The following is a 23,062-nucleotide window of genomic DNA, read 5'->3' as shown; positions in this document are numbered from 1 at the left end:
ACTGAACAATAAGCAATAAGTCACTTTGTTGCTTTAGGAGGGCCTTTGCTAACCTGGTACCCTTCAGATATTTTGGACTTCAGCTTCTATCAGCCTCAGGCAGGATGGCCAATGGTCAGAAATGCTGGCCATAGAAGACCAAAACATCTGAAGAGCACCAGGTTGAGGAAGGCTGTTTTAGAGACATAAAGCAGCCTTTTTGTTCCTAAAGTTATATTATATATAACTTAGTTTGCTCATAAAATTATCAGTAATTTTGAAAACTTTAAAAACTGAACTCAGTAAGTTTGCAATTATTGTCAGAATAAATAACTTTTAAAACTTAATATACCAACATGATAATTGTATGAGCAACCCAAGTTACACAGAACATAGCTTAGGGTCCTAGTTTTTGTCTGAACAGAAAGAACTTCAGCAAATAGTCTCTGAAACATCTGAATCATCTTAGAAGCCAGAAGAAGCAGGAAGAACTGGAGGCAGAGAAAGACAACGCCAGAAACACAGGACTCAGTAGAACAAAACCAAACTGTCATGAATGTACATTTCCTTCCATATTATGATATAGTGGCTCTATTCACATATTGGAAACCGAGCATGACTTGGAACATCTGAAAATGTAAATCAGTAAAAGATACACTGGATCAATAATTTTAAAAAGAAATGGCAGAAACAGCTATGCTGTGAGAATCTTACAGGGATCCCTCCATGGCTTCATAATTTCCAGACATTTTATAGCTCTGGTCTGACTATAAAAGTCATCTTATTACATAGTTTTTAGAAATCATTGGGAGAGGGATATAGGATTGGTAACTATGTATAATTACTTTGTCTTAAATTCTAAAGAAAATATTTCATAATCTAAAGCTGTTTAATTTTTCAAAAACAAACAGAAATGTTCCTTGGGAATGAGTTATAGCATCTTCTACTCACTTGGATGTTGAATAGTTAATGAAGAAAATGTAAGAAGATAGCCACTTAAGGGAAGCCTTTCCTACGAAGGGCACCCAAAATGCTATCTAAATGATCAAAGATCTTTAACAAGCCCACTGCTATCCAAAGGAGGCACTGACACTTCCGAAGAGTTTTTTGTACCTGGGGCTTTTTTGTTGGTTCTTGCTGAACTATTAGTCCTTTGTGATCAATTTACCTTTGTATTATTTGGTGATATTATCTAGTTATACAAACAGAATATCAATAACTTTACAAGTAGTAAGCGTTTTAATGTTTCAGCTTAGGATTGTTTATGAAAAGAGGAACAATCGCCCGCTGCATCTTAACTTGTTTTAGAAGTTGGTCACAGTTCCCCAAGCATTCGGGAGGGGAGAACCCTTCCAAAAATGTAAAAAGCCAAAGTCGTAACATGAAATCTAGTGAATGAGAAAACGATTTCACCATTAACATGCAACATCTTATTTGGGCGTGATGGGTAGAACCAGCTTTCTTGTATTTGTCATAGCCAGAACATATCTGAGCCCTTGTTCAGGAAATGAAGAGTTCTGAGGATGGGGTGGCTGACAGTATGAGACTCCTGCACACAGAACAAAAGGTACAGGAAGGGAAGGGAAGGGTGTGGTGGGAGAATCAATTGCCCTCTTTATTTTCCATTTAAAACATCCCACAGTCGGTTTTTTATGTCAGCACTCTCAATATGGAAAACTAAATACAGATCTTACAGCTGGGGAATCATGAAAGCTTTTGCAATTCCTAAATATCTCCAGGAGAAATATAAAAAGTAGAACAAAAGGTAATGAAAATATCAGGCTTCTAACAAGAGGCCATTACTATATATATATATATGAGAGAGAGAGAGAGAGAGAGAGAGAGAGAGAGAGACTTTCTTCTGACTAAGATTCATATACGTTGTTATCTGAACGAGCCAGAAACCTGAACAAAACAATGTAAACAAAAACCAAGCTGTCAACTTTTAGATATGATAAATGATTAGACAGAAGCTTAGTTAAACACCACCAATTTTACTCTGTGTAATTAAATGTCTTTCCAAACCTATAAAATTTTTATCAGTAGCAGCCTGCCGAGTAGGACTACATTTTAGTAAGCATTAGTTTAACAAAAACAAAGATACATGAATTAACTATGGTGTTGATATTTAAGCTGGGTTAATTAAACTGTCAGATTGCATGAACTTAAAATGCCACTTATCACTATAACAGTTGCTATCACGGATAGGAAAAGATATGGATTTTTCACAGATCTCCCATGTAATGTGTAGTGTGGCCTTTACCCAGAAGCAAAATTTCAGGGCAAATACTTCTGTGCTAGATTATTTGTCTTGGGGACAATGTTAGCTAGAATGGCATTTTTATTGCCCATTCCTAGCTTCAGCAAAGTTGAAATTTTAATTGAAGAATCTGAAAAATAGCACTGCAGGTCGATTAATGATAATGCAGAGCTATTTGATTATTTGGCTCTATGCAATCCTACATGTAACAGCTGCACATATTTTTCTTCACTCTATAAAATTATACTTCAGGCTTGAATATATTTTGCTAAAGCCTCTTTATCAAGATATGTATAAATGGAAACAATTGGACTAGCTAAATAATCTGATCATTCTTGAATAAAATTACATGTATATTGGGATAAGTGGTTAAAGGAATGTCCAAGAATGAAGACTAAAAAGACTACTAATTTATTTATTTTTAAAAAAATTGAGGCTAAATTGTTTATTTGTTGTTTCAACCATCATGGTCATATCAACTTTACAAATGTAAACAGACTACTATTAAAATGAATGAGTGAATAGATCTCTTTGGGATGAAATACTGGAATATTTGAACAAGCCTGATAACACGGTGGGATGCTTCAAGTTATTAATATGAACATCAATGTATTTATCAAGCAGCAGAATGAAAATAGATTCTTGCAAAAACAGCTGAATAAGTTGGAGGTATAAATCATACATCTGCTGCAGTAGAAGAGAAATGATTACTATTTAGGAAGAAACCTCTCTTATACAAATCAAACAAGTCAGACTTACTTGAAGCTACTGCCTTATGAATGGGGCAATAGAGTGAACTGCTTATTTGTACGTGGGTTATGTCAGGTACAAAATTGAGTTTTTATTTCATGGGGCAATGTATTGTTGATCCAAGCTCTCTTGAGTGAAGCTGATTATTTGGAACCTTTCCAATCTGCTTTTAAGCCTGGTTTTAGGATTGAAACAGCCTTGGTCACATTAGTGGATGACCTATAAAGAGAGCTAGTCAGGAGGAATGCATTCCTATTGGACATTCCAATAGTATTCGATACGATCAGCCATGGTATTCCTCTGGGACTTGGGGGCACTGTTTTACAGAGGTTCTACTTCTAGTTAGTTGAACGTTCCCAATTGGTGTTGCAAGATTATTACTTGGTCCCATGGCTTTGGCATATGAAGTTCCTCAGGGTTCTATTTTACCACCTTTGCTCTTTAACATTTACATAAAGCTTCTCAGAGAGGCCAACCAGGGGTCTGGGGTTGTATTGGGTCTCATTGCTAAGCTCCTTTCCCTTTTTCAATACCAAGCAGTCTGTGAAAGTCTTGAACCATTGCCGGGATGCAGTGATGGATTGGATATGGGGGTAACAAGTGGTGAAAGCAATATGAGGAAGAAAGGTATCACCATTTTTAGACTTCCTTTAGTCTTGGGGGTAGGGAGAACAATAGAAAAGTATAATTTCTTTGCTAAGAAAGGGCACATGTGTTATGCACAGTTACAAATAGTTAATACAGAATTAGGTTGTAACAGGTTTTAAAAGAAAAGCTTTTTTTGGAATTGCTGGGAAGGCTATAGAGAAATTGCTAAACCACCTCCTTCAAAATAATATAGGATATCTTGATATAAAATGTCAAGTGAAGGAGTAACTGAAAATGCTGAATGATAAATAATTAAGAATTTGGAGATGTAAATAAGTAAAAGGGTAATTATATTAAAGGAAAGAAACGCAAAGACACAACCAGGTTCACAATGAATTCTAGGTAATTTATGAAAACTAAACAGCAAGACAACCTGGGTCAAAGTGGTATTTGAGTAATGAACAGGTGTGAGGCTGTATTATTCAAGGTCAAAGGTGTACTTACATTTTTTGCTTACCAATTAATGAGCAAGAAATACTGTATAAAGCTTGATATTCAAATGTCTAAAAGAATTTACAGACTTATGTTTAATTAGTAAATTCAAAGTATGGAGTAATGTTCTGAAAAGTATAATTCAGAACTGATGTTATCTAGCCTGAAAGGTATATGTTTAAGCATTGTTGTATGCTTTATTTTTTAGGAATGTTCAGAAACAATGAGATAATTAAGTGTGAGCCTAAATTATGGGACAGTAGATAATATCAGGTATGATGTAATCTCTATACAGAAACTGTGTAGGTATGCTCTGATTTTTAGAATAAGTTAGCTTTTTACCATTTAGAAGCTCACTAGCTTGCATAACTGTCAGCTGAACAGTCTATTCAAAGACAAATAGGAAACCTAGTACAACCTAGTTCTCCTTTCAAACTATTAGGATTAGAAGCTTTTGATAACAAGGAATACCTAGGACATACTATTTTCTGATAGTTAAGCTATTAAGATCTTATAATCTTTACCAATGCTCTCCTTTGTTTTCAAAAGAATTGTTATTGTTTTTACTGAAGACAAGGTATTTTGACGTGATGTTATAAGCAGGTATTTTGATATGCTGTTATAAGAATTATATTTTACAATAAAAATGGATCAAAAGTTTTTTCCCACTTATTAATTGAATCTACCCTAGAACAATTTCTGGCTGATTCTTTCTTTGAAGTATATTAATCAGCTCTAGATTGGCAGCCAAAGGCTTCCGAAATACTGCAGCTATAGACTGAAGACACTGAGCAAAGGCCAAATCTGGCAGTGTCTCTTCTTGTGATACGAAGTGAACGCAGTGCCTCACTCTCATATTGCATTGAAATACGTGCCAACATTCAGCCGAAAGACATGTATGTGGCATGAAGAAATTTAGTCTAAGAAGAGCTTACATTTGCTTAAATATATTTCTTTACACATTTAAAGACACGCACATATACATATAAATAGACAGAAAGTGTTTCGCTACATGTGCAAACTTAATAGCATTAAAGCACATTTCTATTCTCTCCAGGATTGCATCCTACACTGTTTTATGTTACACTTGATAGCTGTAATCCAAAGCAGAGGCACGTGCACTTCAGTTCCAGTGGGATCAACAGTATTTAAGCAGTCAACTGCATGCTGGACTGCAGCCATTGTTAGCAACAGACAATGAATGATCAAGAGCCAGAGATATTTGCACTCTCAAGAGTTGTTGGTTGCTGCCAAAATCTAGCAGAAGCACTCAGGTTTTACTTATTAGAATGCCAGAAAATGGCGAGGAGTTTAAATACTGCACTTTTTGAAGATGGGATATCCTTTCTACTGCACACATGCCCAACTGAGACATCACCACCTTAGGAACACATGCCCATATAACTGTAACAAATTGAAGGGATATAATAAGGTCTCCTCTATAATTTAGGAGGCTGTAAATTGTTAGTGCTCTGTTTAGAGAATCATTCGGAGGGTAGAGTTATTCTTAGGACATGCCATGATTGAAAATGAAAGAGGGAGCACCAAAAAGACAAACATCATAAACAATTGAAGTATATATTTCTATTAGAGATTACTTACAGATGCAAGGCCCATTATTCTTGGGAATGTGAGGGATGAACATCCGTCTGGACTTTGCCCAAATGTCGTATATGGAGTCTGAAACCATGCCTTCTCGTTAGCCCAAACCACATCACACAGAGGTAATATAGATGCTCCAAGTCCAATGGCTGGGCCATTTACTGCTACAATGATGGGCTTCTTAAACTGAATGAAAGTATTTACAAAATTCCTGAAATGAAATACATATTCCATGACAATTCACATTTTAGCCACATACACCTCAAAACGAAAATTGCTCTAATAACAACTATTGTAATCAAAGATTTGCCAAAGCTTTCCGGAAACCTTGGTTTCCACAACCACGCTTTCCTACCTAAGTACAACTGCACGGACTATAATGGACAGCAAATCAGTTATAAGACTCAAGCATCAATCATTTTATTGGAAAAAATGGAAGGAAAGTTCACATGAAAGAGAGAGGACTGCTTCAGATTATTATTATTATTATTATTATTATTATTATTATTATTATTATTATTATTATTATTATTATTATTGAATCTAAACTAGAAAGCTGCTTTCTTACTGGAAACAGGTATTTCCAAAAGGCAGGTTTCTTTGAAGTACTACTGAAATAGTACTTTATTTACAATGCTCCTTTTTGTGTAACATACTATGTATTTAACAATTCATTTTTATTTGGGGGAGAAAATAAGCAGCAAGTTTTTAAACTATTCCTAAGACCCTCTTGCAGAAAATTTCATGGAGCTCAGGCGAATGAATAGGAGGCCTCTAATATACTATTTTGCTGATATAACTCCTTTTGGAAGGACAGGAGTCTTATAGATTGCCACTCCCATACTGATCAAGATGTGTTTCCCAAAATGAACTGTTCACATTCATTGCCAGAAAATATTTACAAAAATCAGCATAACGTTGCTTACACTCCCAACATCCATTGTCAATTAGATTGTATGCCTAAGCTTATAGGGGTTAAGGTACCATTGGCATATCACCCAATAAAAAATCTCTTTTAACTTTAAGAAATTATTATCTTCTTTCTTATTTTTGTCCCCTTACACCCCACTTAAAAAAATACATGGTAATTAACATTGGAATGTGAAGGCATCAGAAGTTTACACACTACAAACAGGTCCAAGTTCTCCTCAATACAGTAAAATGGCATTACAACATAAACAGTGCTAGTGTAAGGCAGTCCCTAGGGAATGACCTGTTTCTAGTGTTAAAATACCTTTAACAGTTCATTGTCTGAAAAATTCATCCATTTAGGGTTAATAAAGTAGGTGTGGGAACTTAACATAATGTTTAAAATGTATTCATACAGATGGAAGATAGGTGAAAATAATTTAAAACAAAGGAATGGCCTTTGCCATTCATTTGCAAGACAGAAGAAGTGACTTCCTAAAATCTGTCTTATTCTGAGCATAAAGAAAATATTTTTAAAAAATACTTGAAAAATTTAATTAATTATAACCTGGTAATGAGTGGTAATAGCACTTCTGATTTTTTCTTTTAGCGACATATTTTATACTGAATTTAATTTTAGTGATTAAGGATATTCAGTTTGTTAATTACCTAGGATTTTCATAAGCCACAGTTTCTAATGTTCAGACCAAACAGGGAACATTGGTTTGTTACAAACTATGAATGGAAGATTCAATTTCCTCTCCTTGTGAGCAAAGGATGGAACTAAGGGAGGACACATGAGACCCAAAATTGAGACACTTTTTAATGCAACATGTGGTTTCCAAACTTTCAGCCTATATAGCTTGATGACTGGCAATCTTGCTTCCCATAATAATGGGGATGAGATCTTTTTTTACATGTACAAAACTGCCTTGGAGGTATACTTCCCATCCATGCTTTAAACATATGAATGTACCCATATTGACTGATATTCTAATTTAATATGAGTTTGCTGGTTGTGAAAAATATTCCAAGTGTGAGTAAAATAGCAGTTTTGATATCACAGCTGAATGTTGATTACTTGTTGCATTAAGGATATGGCTTTTTGAGCTCATGATTTGCTAACAACAATTACACAAACAGTTTTACAAACCTAATAGCATCTGCCATCTTAGTACTCTCCCTTTTTCTATCATCTGTCAAGCGTCGAATAAAATAAATGAAGTCAAGGCCACAGCAGAAAACACTGCCAACTGCACTAAGGAGTACAAGTTTACTGTCATCAGCTGCTGCTGTGTTCAGTGCACTTTGGACTTCTTTCATTACCTGGAAGTAAGACATATTTAGCACATGAAAATAGGATGAAGAATATTGCATCACACAGCATTTCTGTGGTCTGAACAGCAGGTGGCATATGCAGCCAGTTCAACAAAATCTAAATTTAAGGAAAAGTTCATTTCAAAGTTTCCTTTTTCATATTAAAAAGGAAACAGTGGAATACACTGTAAATACATATGAGGAAAATATCAGACATGCATAGGATTGTGTTGTTACTCAGAAGTAAGACCCACTGAGTTCAATGGGACTGACTCCCAGGTAAGATAGAATTGCAGCCTAAAAATGCCGTGAATTCATATTAATGCAAACGCTCTTAATTTTTAGTAAATATGGTAGCTTACAAATTAATAAAAAAAAAGATTCAAGATATAAAATGGTAACAAACACAGAAACAAATGTTTAAAATAATTTGAAGTTTCCAACCTGCATTCCAACTACATGAATGAATTTTAGCTCCATTAACTTAATGTTTAAAGTTCTGACAATTAACATAGCTGTTCGTAATACTAAAACACAGCCTTGTGCCATGCCTTGTCCTTGTTTTCTGTTAAATGTCTGCCCATAACCTTTAGTCTTCCAACTCCACCCCTTTTAGTCATCCTTACATCTCCTGCTCAACTCTATCCACTCATTCTTCCTTGTTGCTCCCTAAGCCTAGGACTTGCCCCCTGAAAATATATGGGATGTCAACTCTCTCTTTTTCCATTCAAATCTTTCCTAAAAACCAATGTTTTCCATTCTTAAAATTCTTCATCCTCATTTCCAATGTTATCTAAGCTTAAGAATGTTCACATTCATCCTTTGCTATGCTGTTTTCTCTTTGGTAAGCAGGAATCTGTCTTTTTAGCTTATCAACTTCCGTAAACTTCCTTTTGAAATTGATGCTGTATAAATAATACATAAAGTCAGCAACAACAAGAACAACACACACATTCCTTCCAAAAATTAGTAGTAACCAAATGGCTCTAACCTCTGGATTTAATGAATTGTTCTCCGATGATTTTGTTGATAATAAAATGTGCGTGAATCCATCTTGTTTCCTGACAACAATGTCTCTGTATCGGTAAGCACTTTCTGTTTGCCTCACACTGAATCGTAGCCTTTTATCAAAAGGCTGGTCCCTCCTTTCATCAATAAATCTTCGTTTGCTGGCTGTTACTCCTGTTACTGATGTCTGTATGTTGGTACCATTGGTTGTCAATGCTTCTATAAAAGTGGACGTACCTGTGAAAAATTTTAAAATATGCTTTGATATCGGCTTTATGAATTTAGCACAGAAAATTCTGATTACTATGTCAACATGCCAATGTAAAAAATGCTATAGTGACCACAAAAAGAGTGAACATTTGGATTCCACAACAAAAACCTGGAATGGCACAATATCTGAAATACAATTGTTGGAAACTATCTAGTAGTATGGTGGGGGAGGGGAGAATATCAGAAGACATCACCAGAGTTGTTAATTTTCTAGTTTCCTTTACTATAGCAATAAAGTAAAATTTTAAGAAATAGATATCTAAAATTAAGGTTAGCACATTCATTTTGATATCTTTCTACAACATGATAACTTTATAAATTTCCCTTGCCTACCTCCAAACAAGAAACTAATTGTGAGATTGGGTTTTTTATGAAAATTCAAACGTACCACTAGAGATGGAAAGGTGCCTTGCCATTGAGTGTATTTTCATATTTCATGAGTGAGTTTTTTGCATCTGGCTGGTTGTTCTTTTTTGTGGTACTTTGTTTTGTAAAGAGTTCCTTCAGCAAATCTAAACAAACTGCTTAAAATATCCTACTCTTTCATATTAAAAGAAACTTAAATTGTACCAGCAGGTAACGTATTTTATTTTGTTTTTTTCTTTGGACACTTATGCCTGAAAAATAATTCTGTACAACTTCAACATTCATACCCAGTATTTTGAAAAGGAGTTTCTTCACCTACTGCTGAGTACAAAAGCATTATGGGTGCTTCTCTTAAGTAAGTAAATATATAGATGTATATACTGCTGACTACATTTAATAATATCTCTTGCTAGTATGCTCCTTTGTCAGTTCAGTTGAGAGGGTAAGTTCGCAGTGCAACTGAAGAATTGCTGTAAGCCCTCTTTTTATATGAAATCTGTCTCTAGCCTTACAAAATTTAAAGCAGGCCTCCCCAATGTAGTGCCCTACAGACGGTTTGGACTACAATTCCCATTCCCCTGGCTATTGGCCATGCAGGCTAGGGCAGATGGGTATTGTCATTTAAAACATCTGGAGGGTATCACATTGAGGAGGGCGGTTTAATGTGAAAACATACAAAAGAACAGAATGTCAGCAGTGAAAGATAACACAGGCATGTCTACACCATGCCTATATTCCGGGGTAGTCTTCAGATCATCCCTGTGCATCCACATGACGCACAGGGGATCCAGGGGGCAACTCACAACGACCAAGGATTTCCCCCAGGATATCTGAGGCTGTGGTTTTCCCATTTTTCCTGTGGTCCCAAGACCATCCCGAGGAGCGCAGGCGGTGTGACCGCTGCTCTCAGGTTGTCTCTTCTTCCTCGCGAGTAGCGGGGTACTGGAAACGGGCACAGAGCTGTGTAAGGGAAGTCCGTGCCCATTGGGGGTGGGGGTGCAGACCAGTTGCAAGTATTTTTTCTTAACTTACATGCACTGGAGCATAATTGCACTCCGTCTCCATTCTTGGGGGGAAAGAGAGGCTGTGATGTCCCTCTTCTCTTCTGGGATGTTGCACAGCCATCAAGACGCTGGGAGAGGATCACGGAAGCAGGTATGTCTGCGATCCTCCCCCCTCCCTCCCTCCCTCCCTCCCTCCCTCCCTCTACACCCTTAGGTGTAGACATGCCCATGGTTATTCTGTTCAAGTACTGAAAACTATCTAAGTTCTAGAAGATCCCTTCCCCTCCAGATGTTTTTAACTTGAACTCCCATCAGCCCCAGCCAGCAAGACCAATGGCCAGGGATCATTGGGGTGATAGTACAAATCATCTGGAGGGCACCGGGTTGGAGGAGGGTGCCCTATGGTATATTACATAGGCTAAATTCATAGATATCAGCACAGTCTTTTATGATTCATGCTTTCCACATTAGAGTACAGAGAAAATAGAAAAAAATATCTAAGGGGAAGTAGCTTGAAAAATTGCTTTATCATGATTTAAAAGTAGGCAAGCAATATGTTTTTTCTTTTTCTATTTTTAATGTGATTTCATGGAATGTCAAGGGATTCTGGAATTTAAATAGGCAGAAGAGAGATCTCTCTAAGATAAAAGAGCTAAACACAGATGTAGCTTTTTTCTTTTCTTTTTTACAAAAAAAACCACATTTGATTGTTACAGATGAACATTTGTTGAGTAAAGATTGGGTCGGGGAGGTCTATGTAACAGATACAAGGTTTAAGGGGTTGCTATTTTAATTCATAAGCAACTTTTCTTTTCACTTCAAGATTATTGATCCTGATGGTTGCTTTTTTATTCTGGTTCGGAAATATATTGATAAAGTAATCACCATGATTAATATGTACGGGCCTAAAAATGATTCTTTGACTGTGTTTCATGGATGTTTTAGCAAAATGGTTGATATTGTGTAGGATTATTTGATTGTGGGTGGGAACTTTAATGAGATCCTTTGCTGGATAGGGGTATGCCTGTTCCCAAGAGACAAACGGCCTGAGATTTACATCTCGATGCTTGGACAGTTTGCAACTTGCAAAAGAGACTGCACCTTTATTTCACCTGTCCATCATAACTGCTTTGGCTTAGATAACTTTAGGTTTCTTCATTTTTGCTATGTCAGATAAATGTTTGTAAGATCGATACACTAGTGGTTGAAGTCCAGCCCTAGTGCGCCTTGGAGTTGCAGTTTTCAGATCTGCCAAGCACCCCACCCTGGTCTCTGGTGCTTTAATGTTTCTTATCGTACTGATATGGAGTTTAAAAATTAGATTTCTGCTGAGTTACTCGAGTACTTTAAAATTAATTAGGGTAGTGTTAATTCTTACGCCATTAAGTGGAAGGCATGTAAAGCTTTTATAAAGGGCTGATTTATCGGCTATGCCTCCTTTTAATATTTTTTTTTAATGTAACAAATCTCTCTATACGATGTTGAAATCTCTTATAACCCAGTCTCCATTTGCCCAATTGTGCAACTTTAGCACGTATTGCAGAACATTAAATAACATTCAATAATAATATTTAATGTTCTGCAATGATATTCTTTCACAGCCAGAGGAATTTGCCTTAGCCTGTTTATGACAGGAACATCCCGGTAAGATTCTGGCACATGGTCTTAAAACAGCTAAAACATCGAAATGTTACTTCAACTATTAAGAAGAGAATGATTCAATGTATACATCTCTCATAGATATTAATTCACGATTTTTTAAAAAAAATATTGGGAGAACATTGGAGCAGAACATAGATGCTTTTTTCTCATGTTATTCTTCCATGTTTAGATTCCTTACAATGGCAGTTTCACTCAGCTCCTTTGTATATTGTGAAAATTAAGAAAGCAATTGCAAATATGAATACTGGAAAATCACGTGGTCCAGGCGGGTTTCCAATTGAGTGGTATAAAATATTTTCCAACCTATTAGTTCCAAAGCTTCATCATCTTTATCATCATATTTTTGGATCGACCTCCCTTTCTTCACTGTTAAATGATGCTTATTTTATTGTGATAAATGGCAAGGACAACACTTTTTGTGCTATTGACCTATTTTGTTAATTAACGCGGAGCCAGTGTGGTGTCGTGGCTAAAGTGCTGGACTGGGAGTCGGGAGATCCAAGTTCTAGTCCCCACTCGGCCATGGAAACCCACTGGGTGACTTTGGCCAGTCATAGACTCTCAGCCCAACCTACCTCACAGGGTTGTTGTGGTGAGGATAAAAATGGAGAGGAGGAGGATTATGTACACTGTCTTGGGTTCCTTGGAGGAAAAAAGGCAGGATATAAATGCAATAATAAATAAATATTAAAATTTTAACTGCAATATTGCCCAATAGATTGCAATACTGGGGTGCAAGCAATTCAGGTGGGATTTACTAAACATTGACAGGGGGATGATTATCTTGGATTAGTTTTTATTTATTTATTTACATCATTTCTATACTGCTCCATTCTGGAATGATGAACGTAAGGGTAAGCTCAATGGGCAATACTTGCAATGTTTATTAGAATCTAGATTTGGCCCCACCACCTTTACAATTTTAGAGTCTCCTCTAGAGTTTCCTGTTGGAAACACTTATTAAGGCTGATCAGTTGAGGCTTATCACCACTTCTTGAAACTGATCAGGCTTTGACACAGTTGATCAATAGTTTTGGTAATCCATGTTTATAAATATGATACATGTTTATAAAGACTCACTATCAGTGAATAAATACGTTACAGAGGATCTTAAGCAAGAATGCAGTAGAGAACTGGGCTGTCCCATTTTGCTGAATCAATGGATCACTGCTTTAGCATCTGTACCTGAAGCATCAATGGATCTGAGATTATGTCTTATTTATTTATTTATTTATTTATTTATTACATTTCTATACTGCCCAATAGCCGGAGCTCTCTGGGCGGTTCACAAAAATTAAAACCATTCAAAGTATAAAACAACAGTATAAAACCATAATATAAAATACAATATAAAAAATTATTATTCACAAAAAACTCTTGTTCCATAACTACTGAAAACCACAACGTTTCTTTAATAAGGACTTGTCTAAGGCCATAGCTAGACCTACCTGAAAGTCTGGGGGAGAGGAGGAGAGACCTCGCGTTGCGATTAACGAGAGATCTCGCCCCCATTTACACATAAGGCGCAACGACCTCAGGAAGAGAGGTGTCGCGCCTGCCATTTTTTTAAAAAATTCTTAAAGCGAGAGGAGCGCACGAACGGTCATGCACAAAGGTAAGTGTTTTTTAAAATTTCATTTCATTTCCCTGCTTCCCCCACCCTAACTCTGATGGACGCAGCACTCCTGAGGAGTGCTGTGCCCCGTGCGCAGCTCCCGGCTCTCCACGAGTAATCGTGCGGGGCCGGGTAAACCTGCGGAAACGAGCCACACGTTCCGTGGTCTCGGGCTCAGTCCGAGACTGAAGAAAATGTGGGCCCAAAGGGGACGGCTATATCACAGGACCAGGAGGGATGATCCCTACCTGATCCCAGGATCTCCTGTGCGTCATGTGGACACACAGGGACGATCCTGGGTATCACCCCGGGATAGAGCCTGGTCTAGCTAAGGCCTAAGTCAGCTAATTGCTGGAGGCATAACACATGCCCAATAGTTGCCGCTTTTGGGGAGAAGCTTTTAATATGGATAAATTTTGCATGGGAACACTCTAATATTTACTGGTGTACATAATCCTTTTAAATTATCTACCTGCTTCCTGGAAGTTAGCACATGATCAGCACAAATAGATTTTCTGCACCCTTTTAACAGCTATTACAACATTGGAAGTATAAACACTCATCTCCTATTATGAAATGGATTGAGGACTTAACAATGCTTTCAGCATTTGAACTGGGGATATATATTGGCACTACTAGCCAAATATATGGATATTTGGTCTGCCTTTGTTGAAGTTTATGTATAATTCTCAGAAAGCTGTATTTTCTCACCCACCCACCCACCCACCCATTTCATATGCCTGTATTGAAATTGATATATTCAAATCTATGTAGTTACATTTTTTCTTTTCCTCTTTAAAGTTTTGTTTTGTTGACAGTTTACAATAAAAATGAATTAAAAATGATTAACAAGACGTTAATTAAAAAAAATAAAATGAAATTATGTTCAATTTGAAATGGGAGTCAAACATGGTTTTTTTATATTTTCTATTAGCAAGTTTAATTTGTATTAACAGGGACATTGCTGGCAGAGATTTATATCCAGTGTTTCCCTATTTCAAACATGTCAGTTGGATAACATTCTACTGAAAATGTGTCAGTGCTGAAGATTATATGTATGTATTCAACTAAAAAGTAACTCTAGATACTGAAATTATTCTGAAACTTCAGACCACTAAATCTAAAAATTATTTGATTGGCCTAATTATGATAGTTAAAGTATGAGTTTCATGAAGGCATGATAAAGCAAGGAAAGCACTGCATTCAGGAACATTATGCATGTTTACTCATACCTATTGGTAATAATATCATCACATATTAAATTCACTTGCAACCCAATCCTACAGGCACTTTCTTGGACTCTAGTTCCACTGATTTCATTGGACATATCCCAAGTATTCATACATACAACTAGGCATGGTAATGGGAGAATACAAGCTGGTTTTCTTACGAAAGACTTTAACTTTAACAAATGTCTTGGGGTATTTCTATATTTCAAAAATGAAATCATTGTTTTATACACACACATACACACTATTAGGACATTATCAAGGGAAGGGGAGTGTTATCCATGAAATTACAAGAGGCCTAATGTTGCCCTCACCCCCTCAAATGTTACACAAAAGGGAGGAACCCTCACTGAGAAAACAGGAACAAACGGGAGGAACGCAGGAGAGTAATGAAAAGAACTGTGTACAAGTTGAGTTTTTTTGGTGATTCTTAATCTGTATTATCTGGGATGTATGTATCCCCCAAAACTCAACATATGCAAAAAATCATTCACATTGTGCAATATGTTATACAAACATTGATAAGAATGGTCAACGTGCATTAAGGTATGACAACCCTTACACAGATACAAGGCTCATGTTATGAGATTACAACTTGGGGCGAAATATCTCATACGCCTCATTAAGCACAGACTCATTTACAGGACATAAATGCAAGTAAACACATGTATGCAATATCTTGAAATTCAAGAACATAAACCCACATTTATCTAACACACACATCTACATTTAAACGGTAACTCCGGATTGTGAAAACCATTTCTGACTTCATCAGTAACGAAATGTGTTGAGTTTCTGCTGTTTGTTCCTGCTCACCCTCTTAAAAACTAAAGCCAGCAAGACAGAAACAAATATGATTGATTCTACAGAAATAAATGAAAGTTAAAATGATGAACTGGCTGGACTTCACCTTGTGTGATGTTAAACTATTTCAAATGGTAATTCCAGTGTAGCAAAAGGCATGGGGGAGGGGAAGGTTGGAGAGTTTTTGTGCATGTACAAAATAAGATTAACAGACTGCCTTTTAAAAATAGATTATTCAAAATAAAATTCAGTGAATACAGACCAAAGATCCATGTAGTTCAACATCCTCCTCCCAACAATAGCCAGCTGCCTCCATGAGACTCACAAAGACATCATGAAGGCAGAGGTATATTGCCTCTAAACAGGAGTAGTTTCGTTTAGATATTGTGGCAACAATTGTTAATAGTCCTATCTTGCGTGAATCTGTGGACATTTATAAAACAATTTGACATGTGTTCTTCCTTTCCGAGTCATTACTAAATTGATCAAATATGTGAAAGGTAGCGCACTGTGTTGAATTACAACAGTCTCAGTTAATAGGTTTCTCACATACACAGAATTTACAAAGCCAATATTTTTATTTACATAATAAATAAGAATGCACATAATTTTAAACGAATTAGGCCCTTAAAAACATGTATTTGTTCTATACTTAGTTAAAATTACTTGTAGTCTTTGCATACTAACCACAAATTTCTAAAGTGACATAAAATATTGCTTTAACTTAGTCAAAAGCTGAAATATTGTGGTAAACTACCAATAAACATTCAGTTTCATTTTTTCAGAAAATAAGCCACAAGAGTACAGCAGAATAGGCTATTTATAAAACCTGCAACTCCTTTTAGCAGTATGCATCTAATAAACTGCCATAAGCTTTGTGGTTATGTGCCCTGCTGCCATGAAATTTTGGCAATTGCCATCACCAGCTGAAGGTTGTGCATTCATTGGCATTTTTTGCATTTGGTATTATCTTAAGGTATTATTTTGAGGTCTATCTACAATGGGTGGGGGAAGGGCACAGCTCCAGTAATTCTCACTGCGCATAGTGAGTTTGTGTTTCTTTTGCTAGAAAACTTATGTTTTACTTTTGCTACCAAGGCAGCAGTTTAAAGTGAGCATGACACAATGAAGCCTAACGTTTGTACATTTTTACCAAAAGTAACAGAATGCCTTACCTGATTTTGAAATACATTGGACAGGCAAAGCAATTTTTTTAAAATTAAATTTGATAATATAAATGTGTATTCTGTCAACCAGTTTTTATCTCATCGTTGAATGACTGTGCTTTGAGATTCCTACAAAATGAAGCTAATGTGACCCAACAATATTATGGATTTCATGGGGCAGTATCCAATTCATCACTAATGCTAATGTCAATTGCATTGTGGTCATGAAAGCGACCTCTGGAGCACTGCCAATAGTGTTTGCTGGTGCAATAGGTTTTCGTGGGAAGCCCATCACACCAGTGAACACTATTGCCGCTTGTGCTAGAGGTTGCTAATGCTCCCACAACATAATTTATATTAGCACTAGTGTTGATTGGATGCTGCCTCATCATAGCAAAACCACAGTTAGCTAAAAGCATATCACCACAGAAGCGCTTATATATCTTGCAACTTTCGAACACCAAAGTTCCACAGAGACTTCATCGCAGGAAGACAGGAAGACATTACACAAGTATACGTGTGTGTGTGTGTGTGTGTGTGTGTATGAATTAAAGAGCTGAGTCTACCTTATGGTTTCAAGTGCTGCACACACAGTTATTCTCTGCCACAAGAACATGTACATTTTAATTAACAGGGATTGTTCCTTTAATAACAGGTTTTACCCCTCGTTTACTTTGCACTCTTCATTCTCTGGGACCAGTAAGGCAACAACAGTCCACAGCTGGCTACAGCTTTATTATTTCATTTCTATGCAACTATTTAAATAGGGAACAGGGTGCAGAGAAGGTATTACAAACAAGCAAAACCATCTCATCTGCAAATGTTAAGTTCTTTATAGAATCTAAATGGAGCTTTGTTTTCTCAACTGCTAATAAACAATAGAGTGATCATATTTTCTACAATTTTAGTTAGCGGTTAAATATTGTTGCTGATTTTAATTTCATAAAATAAGAAAAAATCCCAGGCATTTCCCCCCTCTGTACCAAAATCCAGCTCATGCAAGGAACAAGTTATATCTTAGCCCAATGCTTATAAAGGCTAGAAAAGATATTTCCCATGATCTAATGACATATCAAGAAAATATGTCAGCTGAGAAAAGCATTTTGACTCATTTATGTATCCAAAGCCTGGAGGATATAGAAAGCAAATCCCAATGACTCCCATAGGACTTGCTTAAATATGTAAACCTGATTGAGATTGGTCTGTTAAAATCATGCATAATTTTTACACTCATACATATTATTTTTTGAGGGCAGAAGTTAATGCTTAGCTGTTGAATGCCTCTCTTAGTACATATTTAATTGTATTTCCAAAATCCTTCAACAAGATGTTTGTGCCAAATGATTCTGAGCTTCACAGGCACATAACAGATATAGGTGCAATGTTTTTTTTATTGAATTTCCATTAAATTATAACCCTACAGTTTTTAAAGTTCACTTATCATATCCCTCCATTCTTTACTACATTTTATCAACATTGGGCTGGATCCAGAGAAAGACAAGCAAAACTCTGCTCCCACAATAACCTTCTCTGGCTCCCCTCCCCCACTACAGCACCTTGTACCCCACCCCTCGAAGCCACTCCTGATGAGTTATGGAGGGGGCTGCAGTAGAATGGGGAAAATGGTGGAATTCAGCAGGGCTGCCTTGTACCAGCAGAAGCGCTTTCCTGCTTGTGCAAGACATCTCTGAATCCAAGTCCCTGAATGGCCGTAGCCCATCCATCTGCAGTTCTTGAGTTTCTTTAAGTTCATTAAAACCATTTATAGATTTTCTCTCTGATTCACTTGACTTCAATTACACACAGAATACTTTATTTCTGTTACATTGTTTAGACTTCCCCCTACTTTTCTCTGGTTTCCAAAACTTTCTGTTTAAAAAATAAACTCCATGTAACCATGGGTTGGAACAATACAGCTTTGTTACTACTACTACTACTACTACTACTACTACTACTACTACTACTCCATTCAAAAAGTCTATAGTTAATTACCCAACTTTTGCTAGCCTTTTCTCCTAAAGTAAGAGACTTTGGAGAAAACATAAGAAGAGGAATTATTTGTATTGCAACAGCCTTCCCCAACCATTCTTTTGGACAAGTCCCATGGCCAAGTTGGCTGGGAATGATAAGGCTTGTAGTACAATACCCCTGGAGGGTGCCAGGTTACAGAAGGCTTTGTTACAAGGATAAAATCCTGTATTGCAGTATTGGCTTTGTACAAATGTTTAAAAATGTAGGCCTGTCCACTCACTATAGAGCCCCCACCCACCCCGTTTCTCAACAAATATTTAGGGCAGAATCCTACAGTATCACATCTCTAATGCAAATTATATTGTGGAAGGATAAGGCACTTTTAGCACAATGCCAATAGGGTTAGCTTCTGCGACGGGTTTTCCAGGCAATTGGTGTTGTTCTTGAGGTCCCTTATCCTAACCAATGTAAGTTGCGTTAGCAGTATGACACCATATGATATTGCCATTACACTATGAAGATGAAAATGTTAGTCCATGCTAAACAGCTCTAAAAAAGAATGCTCATTTAGACGTTACTGTTGTGCAACAGAGGGAGCAAAGTTGTAAAAAAATCACCTAGCAGTTTAGAAACGGAATGGCTATGATCCAGTGGGTTTGTGTGTGTGTGTACATGCATACTTCCCCCCCCTCAGTATTTTACTTCTCAAATCCCCACCACCACCAATTTCCAAATACTCACTCCCCTGCCAATCTTACTAGTCAGTAAACTAGCCAGATAGCCTCCATACGATTTTATGATTCTAAAGAGCCATATATAAAATGATAAGGGAAGCAGTGATATTTTTGGTAACCTTACTAAATGGTTAGACTCACTATTTGGGGGCGAGAGAAAAAAACAGTTGATGGCTGTGTTATACACTGTATAATGGCCTTGAATTACATATATATTAAGAATTAGCTATTATGCAATGTGCACACACAAACTTTTTTCTGCCCGTGAAAACAGGCATCTAATATATAATATAGATGCAAATAATGAAATAACTTTTTTTCAAGCATAGTTCTGTCAAAGGGATTCTTATAACTATGAAGGGCCAATGCACCACCATGGAGTTCTAAAGCCACTGTTGAGAAACGTTTTGTCTGAACTGAGCCAATGAAAGGAATGTAGCTTGCACACCTATCTATTTCAGTATGGCAGCCTTTGTCATTGTTAGTCAGTGGTTAGCCCACTACCTAGCCTGCTCACCTTCTTTAATCCTCCTCCAGTTTTCCACTTCTGCCAGCAATATGTAGCTGATACTGGCAGTCGCCATAGTAGCATTCTGTTTTGTCATTTTGTAGCATTAATAGGTTTTATGACTCTCTGAAATGCAGAGGAGCTTGGAAAGGCAGATGCCACAGTGCTGCTCCACTGAAACCCTTACACAAGCATGCAAGCTTTGTGTTTAAAGGATGACAGAATGCAATGGATCAGATCCAAACAATTAAGAGCTGAAGGGAAATAGTGCTTTTCCAGCAATGCACAAGTTATAAAAAGGTACGCTCTAAAGTGCTTCATATGCTTCTACTATGCACACCACTCTAACATGAAGTATAGAACAATCTTTCAGTGAACATAAGACATTTTCCACATATGAAAGAGTATGTTTGGATCTAGCCCTATGAGTGCAGTAATATGGTAGCTTCCTATCATAGTAGGCACAAGCACCTGGGACAGTGTTTTAGTAGTCGGTAGATAGCTGGACAGACGGTATTTGCCATTCAGCCACTCATCCTGCATGAACAGTTATGTGTCAGATTTCATGACTGCTACTTGGTAATTTGCCTGGGGGCAAATTTGGCAAGATTTGAACAGCACTCAGGCTAATTATAAGATGGATATATGACTCTAATGTACAACCACAATCCTTGGCCTCTTTGAAATCAGAAATAGTCTACTTCGATTATTTACATCAGTAAATCCAAGCATTTACGATTTTGAAAAGATGCCATTTACAAAATGAAGAGCTGGACTTTAGAAAGGAAGCATATTCCTGAAAAAACATTGATATTTCTTGCATATGTAAAGAAAGTGTTGCTGCCTGGGACCAGGTCTCTCTCTCTCTCTTTTAATCAGCCAATACTGCAAGGGAGAGGGGTGAATCAGGGTTTCCCTCATCTGAGTATTAAGTATTATATCCATACTTTTAAACCAAGAATTTCAAGAAGACTTTCCTTCACCAATGCAAAGTAGAGAATTTCCACTGTGATTCCCAATTGTACAGTAAGTGGTTTAATGAGGGGAAAAAATGTTCAAACTGGACCTAGTATTTCTAAAGCACAACGTTACATTTCAAGTAGACTGCAATTTGTTTTTATATTTGGCATATAATTAATATACTTCATAAATTAAAAATATATAAAGAAGGTACAAGTATGTTTGGATGTGCTATCTGAACTCTCACAATGCTCTGATGGTGAAATTATATACACATTAAATAGAAAAGATGTAATAAATAAATAGCACCATAACATTATTTTATAACCATACACATGAATATATATTTATGTACACTATGCAGATTCCCACTTATATCAAGGTATTCAGGGTAAAGGTGAAGGAGCACATCAGTGATGTGCAGGGACAGAAATAATTATTTACGAGATACAGCAAACAGCATTATAAGACTGGATAATGCCAGCTATGAGGAAACAGTAAAACTTTCTGATTAATGAATTTAAAACAAATCAAGAATGAAGTAAAGATGACAAGATAATTGGATATTCCAATATCCATGGTGAAATGCAGGGATTAAATAATGTACACATTGACAATATTTATGTGTACTGCTAAAGAATGTATGCTTCAGTCCAAATTTAATTGGAATGCATTTTGTATGTATGATATGGATATTATGAATAAGTTAGATGAGACACACAAATAATAAGATTAAATTTTTTTTTTCTGAAATGTAGCAAGGACCCACCTGTTTACGTGAGATTTTGACTACTGAACAAGAACAAAATCAATCAATCAGGAAGAGGACAATATGCCCAAGTGACCATAATGTAATTAAATGGGATGTGGAAATCAAATTTAATTACTATCACAGCAGCTCTGCACAATTTATGATAAATATGGATGCGAAAAACTTAGTATGTGTAACAATTTTGAATAAATACTGGTAGTTCCAGTCAGGAAAAAATGCCAGGCTGAATTTACATGGCAACTAAAATATTTTCTTCAAAATTATTTATTATTTATTATTATTATTTATTGCATTTTTATACTGCCCAACAGCCGAAGCTCCCTGGGCGGTTCACAAAAGCTAAAATATCAGGAGCAGCCTCAAATCAACTCCAAATGGTTAAACAGGTCAATAGGAAATTGGGGTGTGTGTGTGTGATGGTGGGGAGAATATACTATACTTTCAAGAAAATAAGAAGTATTTATTTATTTATTAAATTTATATTCTGTCCCATAGCTGAAGCTCTCTGGGCGGTTAACAAACGTTAAAAACAGTGGACATTAAAAAAGTATACACAATTTAAAACCATCCAAAAATATAAAAACAACAGTATAAAACAGTATCCATTTTAAACACAAACAGTTCTGGGGTCCATTAAAAACAAACAAACTTAGCATATGTTGTTAAATGCTGTTAAATGCCTGAGAGAAGAGAAAAGTCTTGACCTGGTGCCGAAAAGATAACAATGTTGGCGCCAGGCGAGCCTCATTGGGGAGATCATTCCATAATTGGGGGGGGGGGCACCATTGAAAAGGCCCTCTCCCTTGTTGCCATCCTCCAAGCTTCCCTTGGAGTAGGCACTCGGAGGAGGACCTTAGATGTTGAGCGCAGTGTACGAGTAGGTTCATGTCGGGAGAGGCATTCCGTCAGGTATTGGGGTCCCAAGCCGTGTAAGTAAACAACACTGAGAAGAATACAGGGACATGCTAAAACAGAAGAATGTTAGAAATGCAAAGCAAACCCTCCGAAATATACAGTTACAGATGCAACAACATGATATGAGAAGAGGAAATAAATTAAGGCAGAAACCAAAGAAGATAAATGAAATGGAACATAA

General features: G+C 36.6%; 2 protein-coding genes across 3 annotated transcripts in view; one reads left to right on the top strand and one right to left on the bottom strand.

Annotated features, from left to right (window-relative positions):
• LOC134401417 (enoyl-CoA delta isomerase 2-like) overlaps window positions 1–23,062 on the top strand; it is a 313,853-nt gene that overhangs the window by 1,339 nt on the left and 289,452 nt on the right. The gene's annotated exons all lie outside the window — the stretch shown is intronic.
• CDYL (chromodomain Y like) overlaps window positions 1–23,062 on the bottom strand; it is a 231,210-nt gene that overhangs the window by 11,499 nt on the left and 196,649 nt on the right. For both annotated transcript variants that reach the window (XM_063130324.1, XM_063130323.1), the window contains 3 exons: window positions 8,889–9,142; window positions 7,734–7,906; window positions 5,672–5,882 (listed from right to left, as the gene is read on the bottom strand). In XM_063130324.1, coding sequence (XP_062986394.1) covers window positions 5,672–5,882; window positions 7,734–7,906; window positions 8,889–9,142 — 638 coding nt within the window. The remainder of the gene's footprint in view (window positions 1–5,671; window positions 5,883–7,733; window positions 7,907–8,888; window positions 9,143–23,062) is intronic.

Source organism: Elgaria multicarinata, chromosome 7 (assembly GCF_023053635.1).
Source record: "Elgaria multicarinata webbii isolate HBS135686 ecotype San Diego chromosome 7, rElgMul1.1.pri, whole genome shotgun sequence".
Taxonomy (NCBI): Eukaryota; Metazoa; Chordata; class Lepidosauria; order Squamata; family Anguidae; genus Elgaria; species Elgaria multicarinata.
This window is presented reverse-complemented; position numbering and strand designations above follow the sequence as displayed.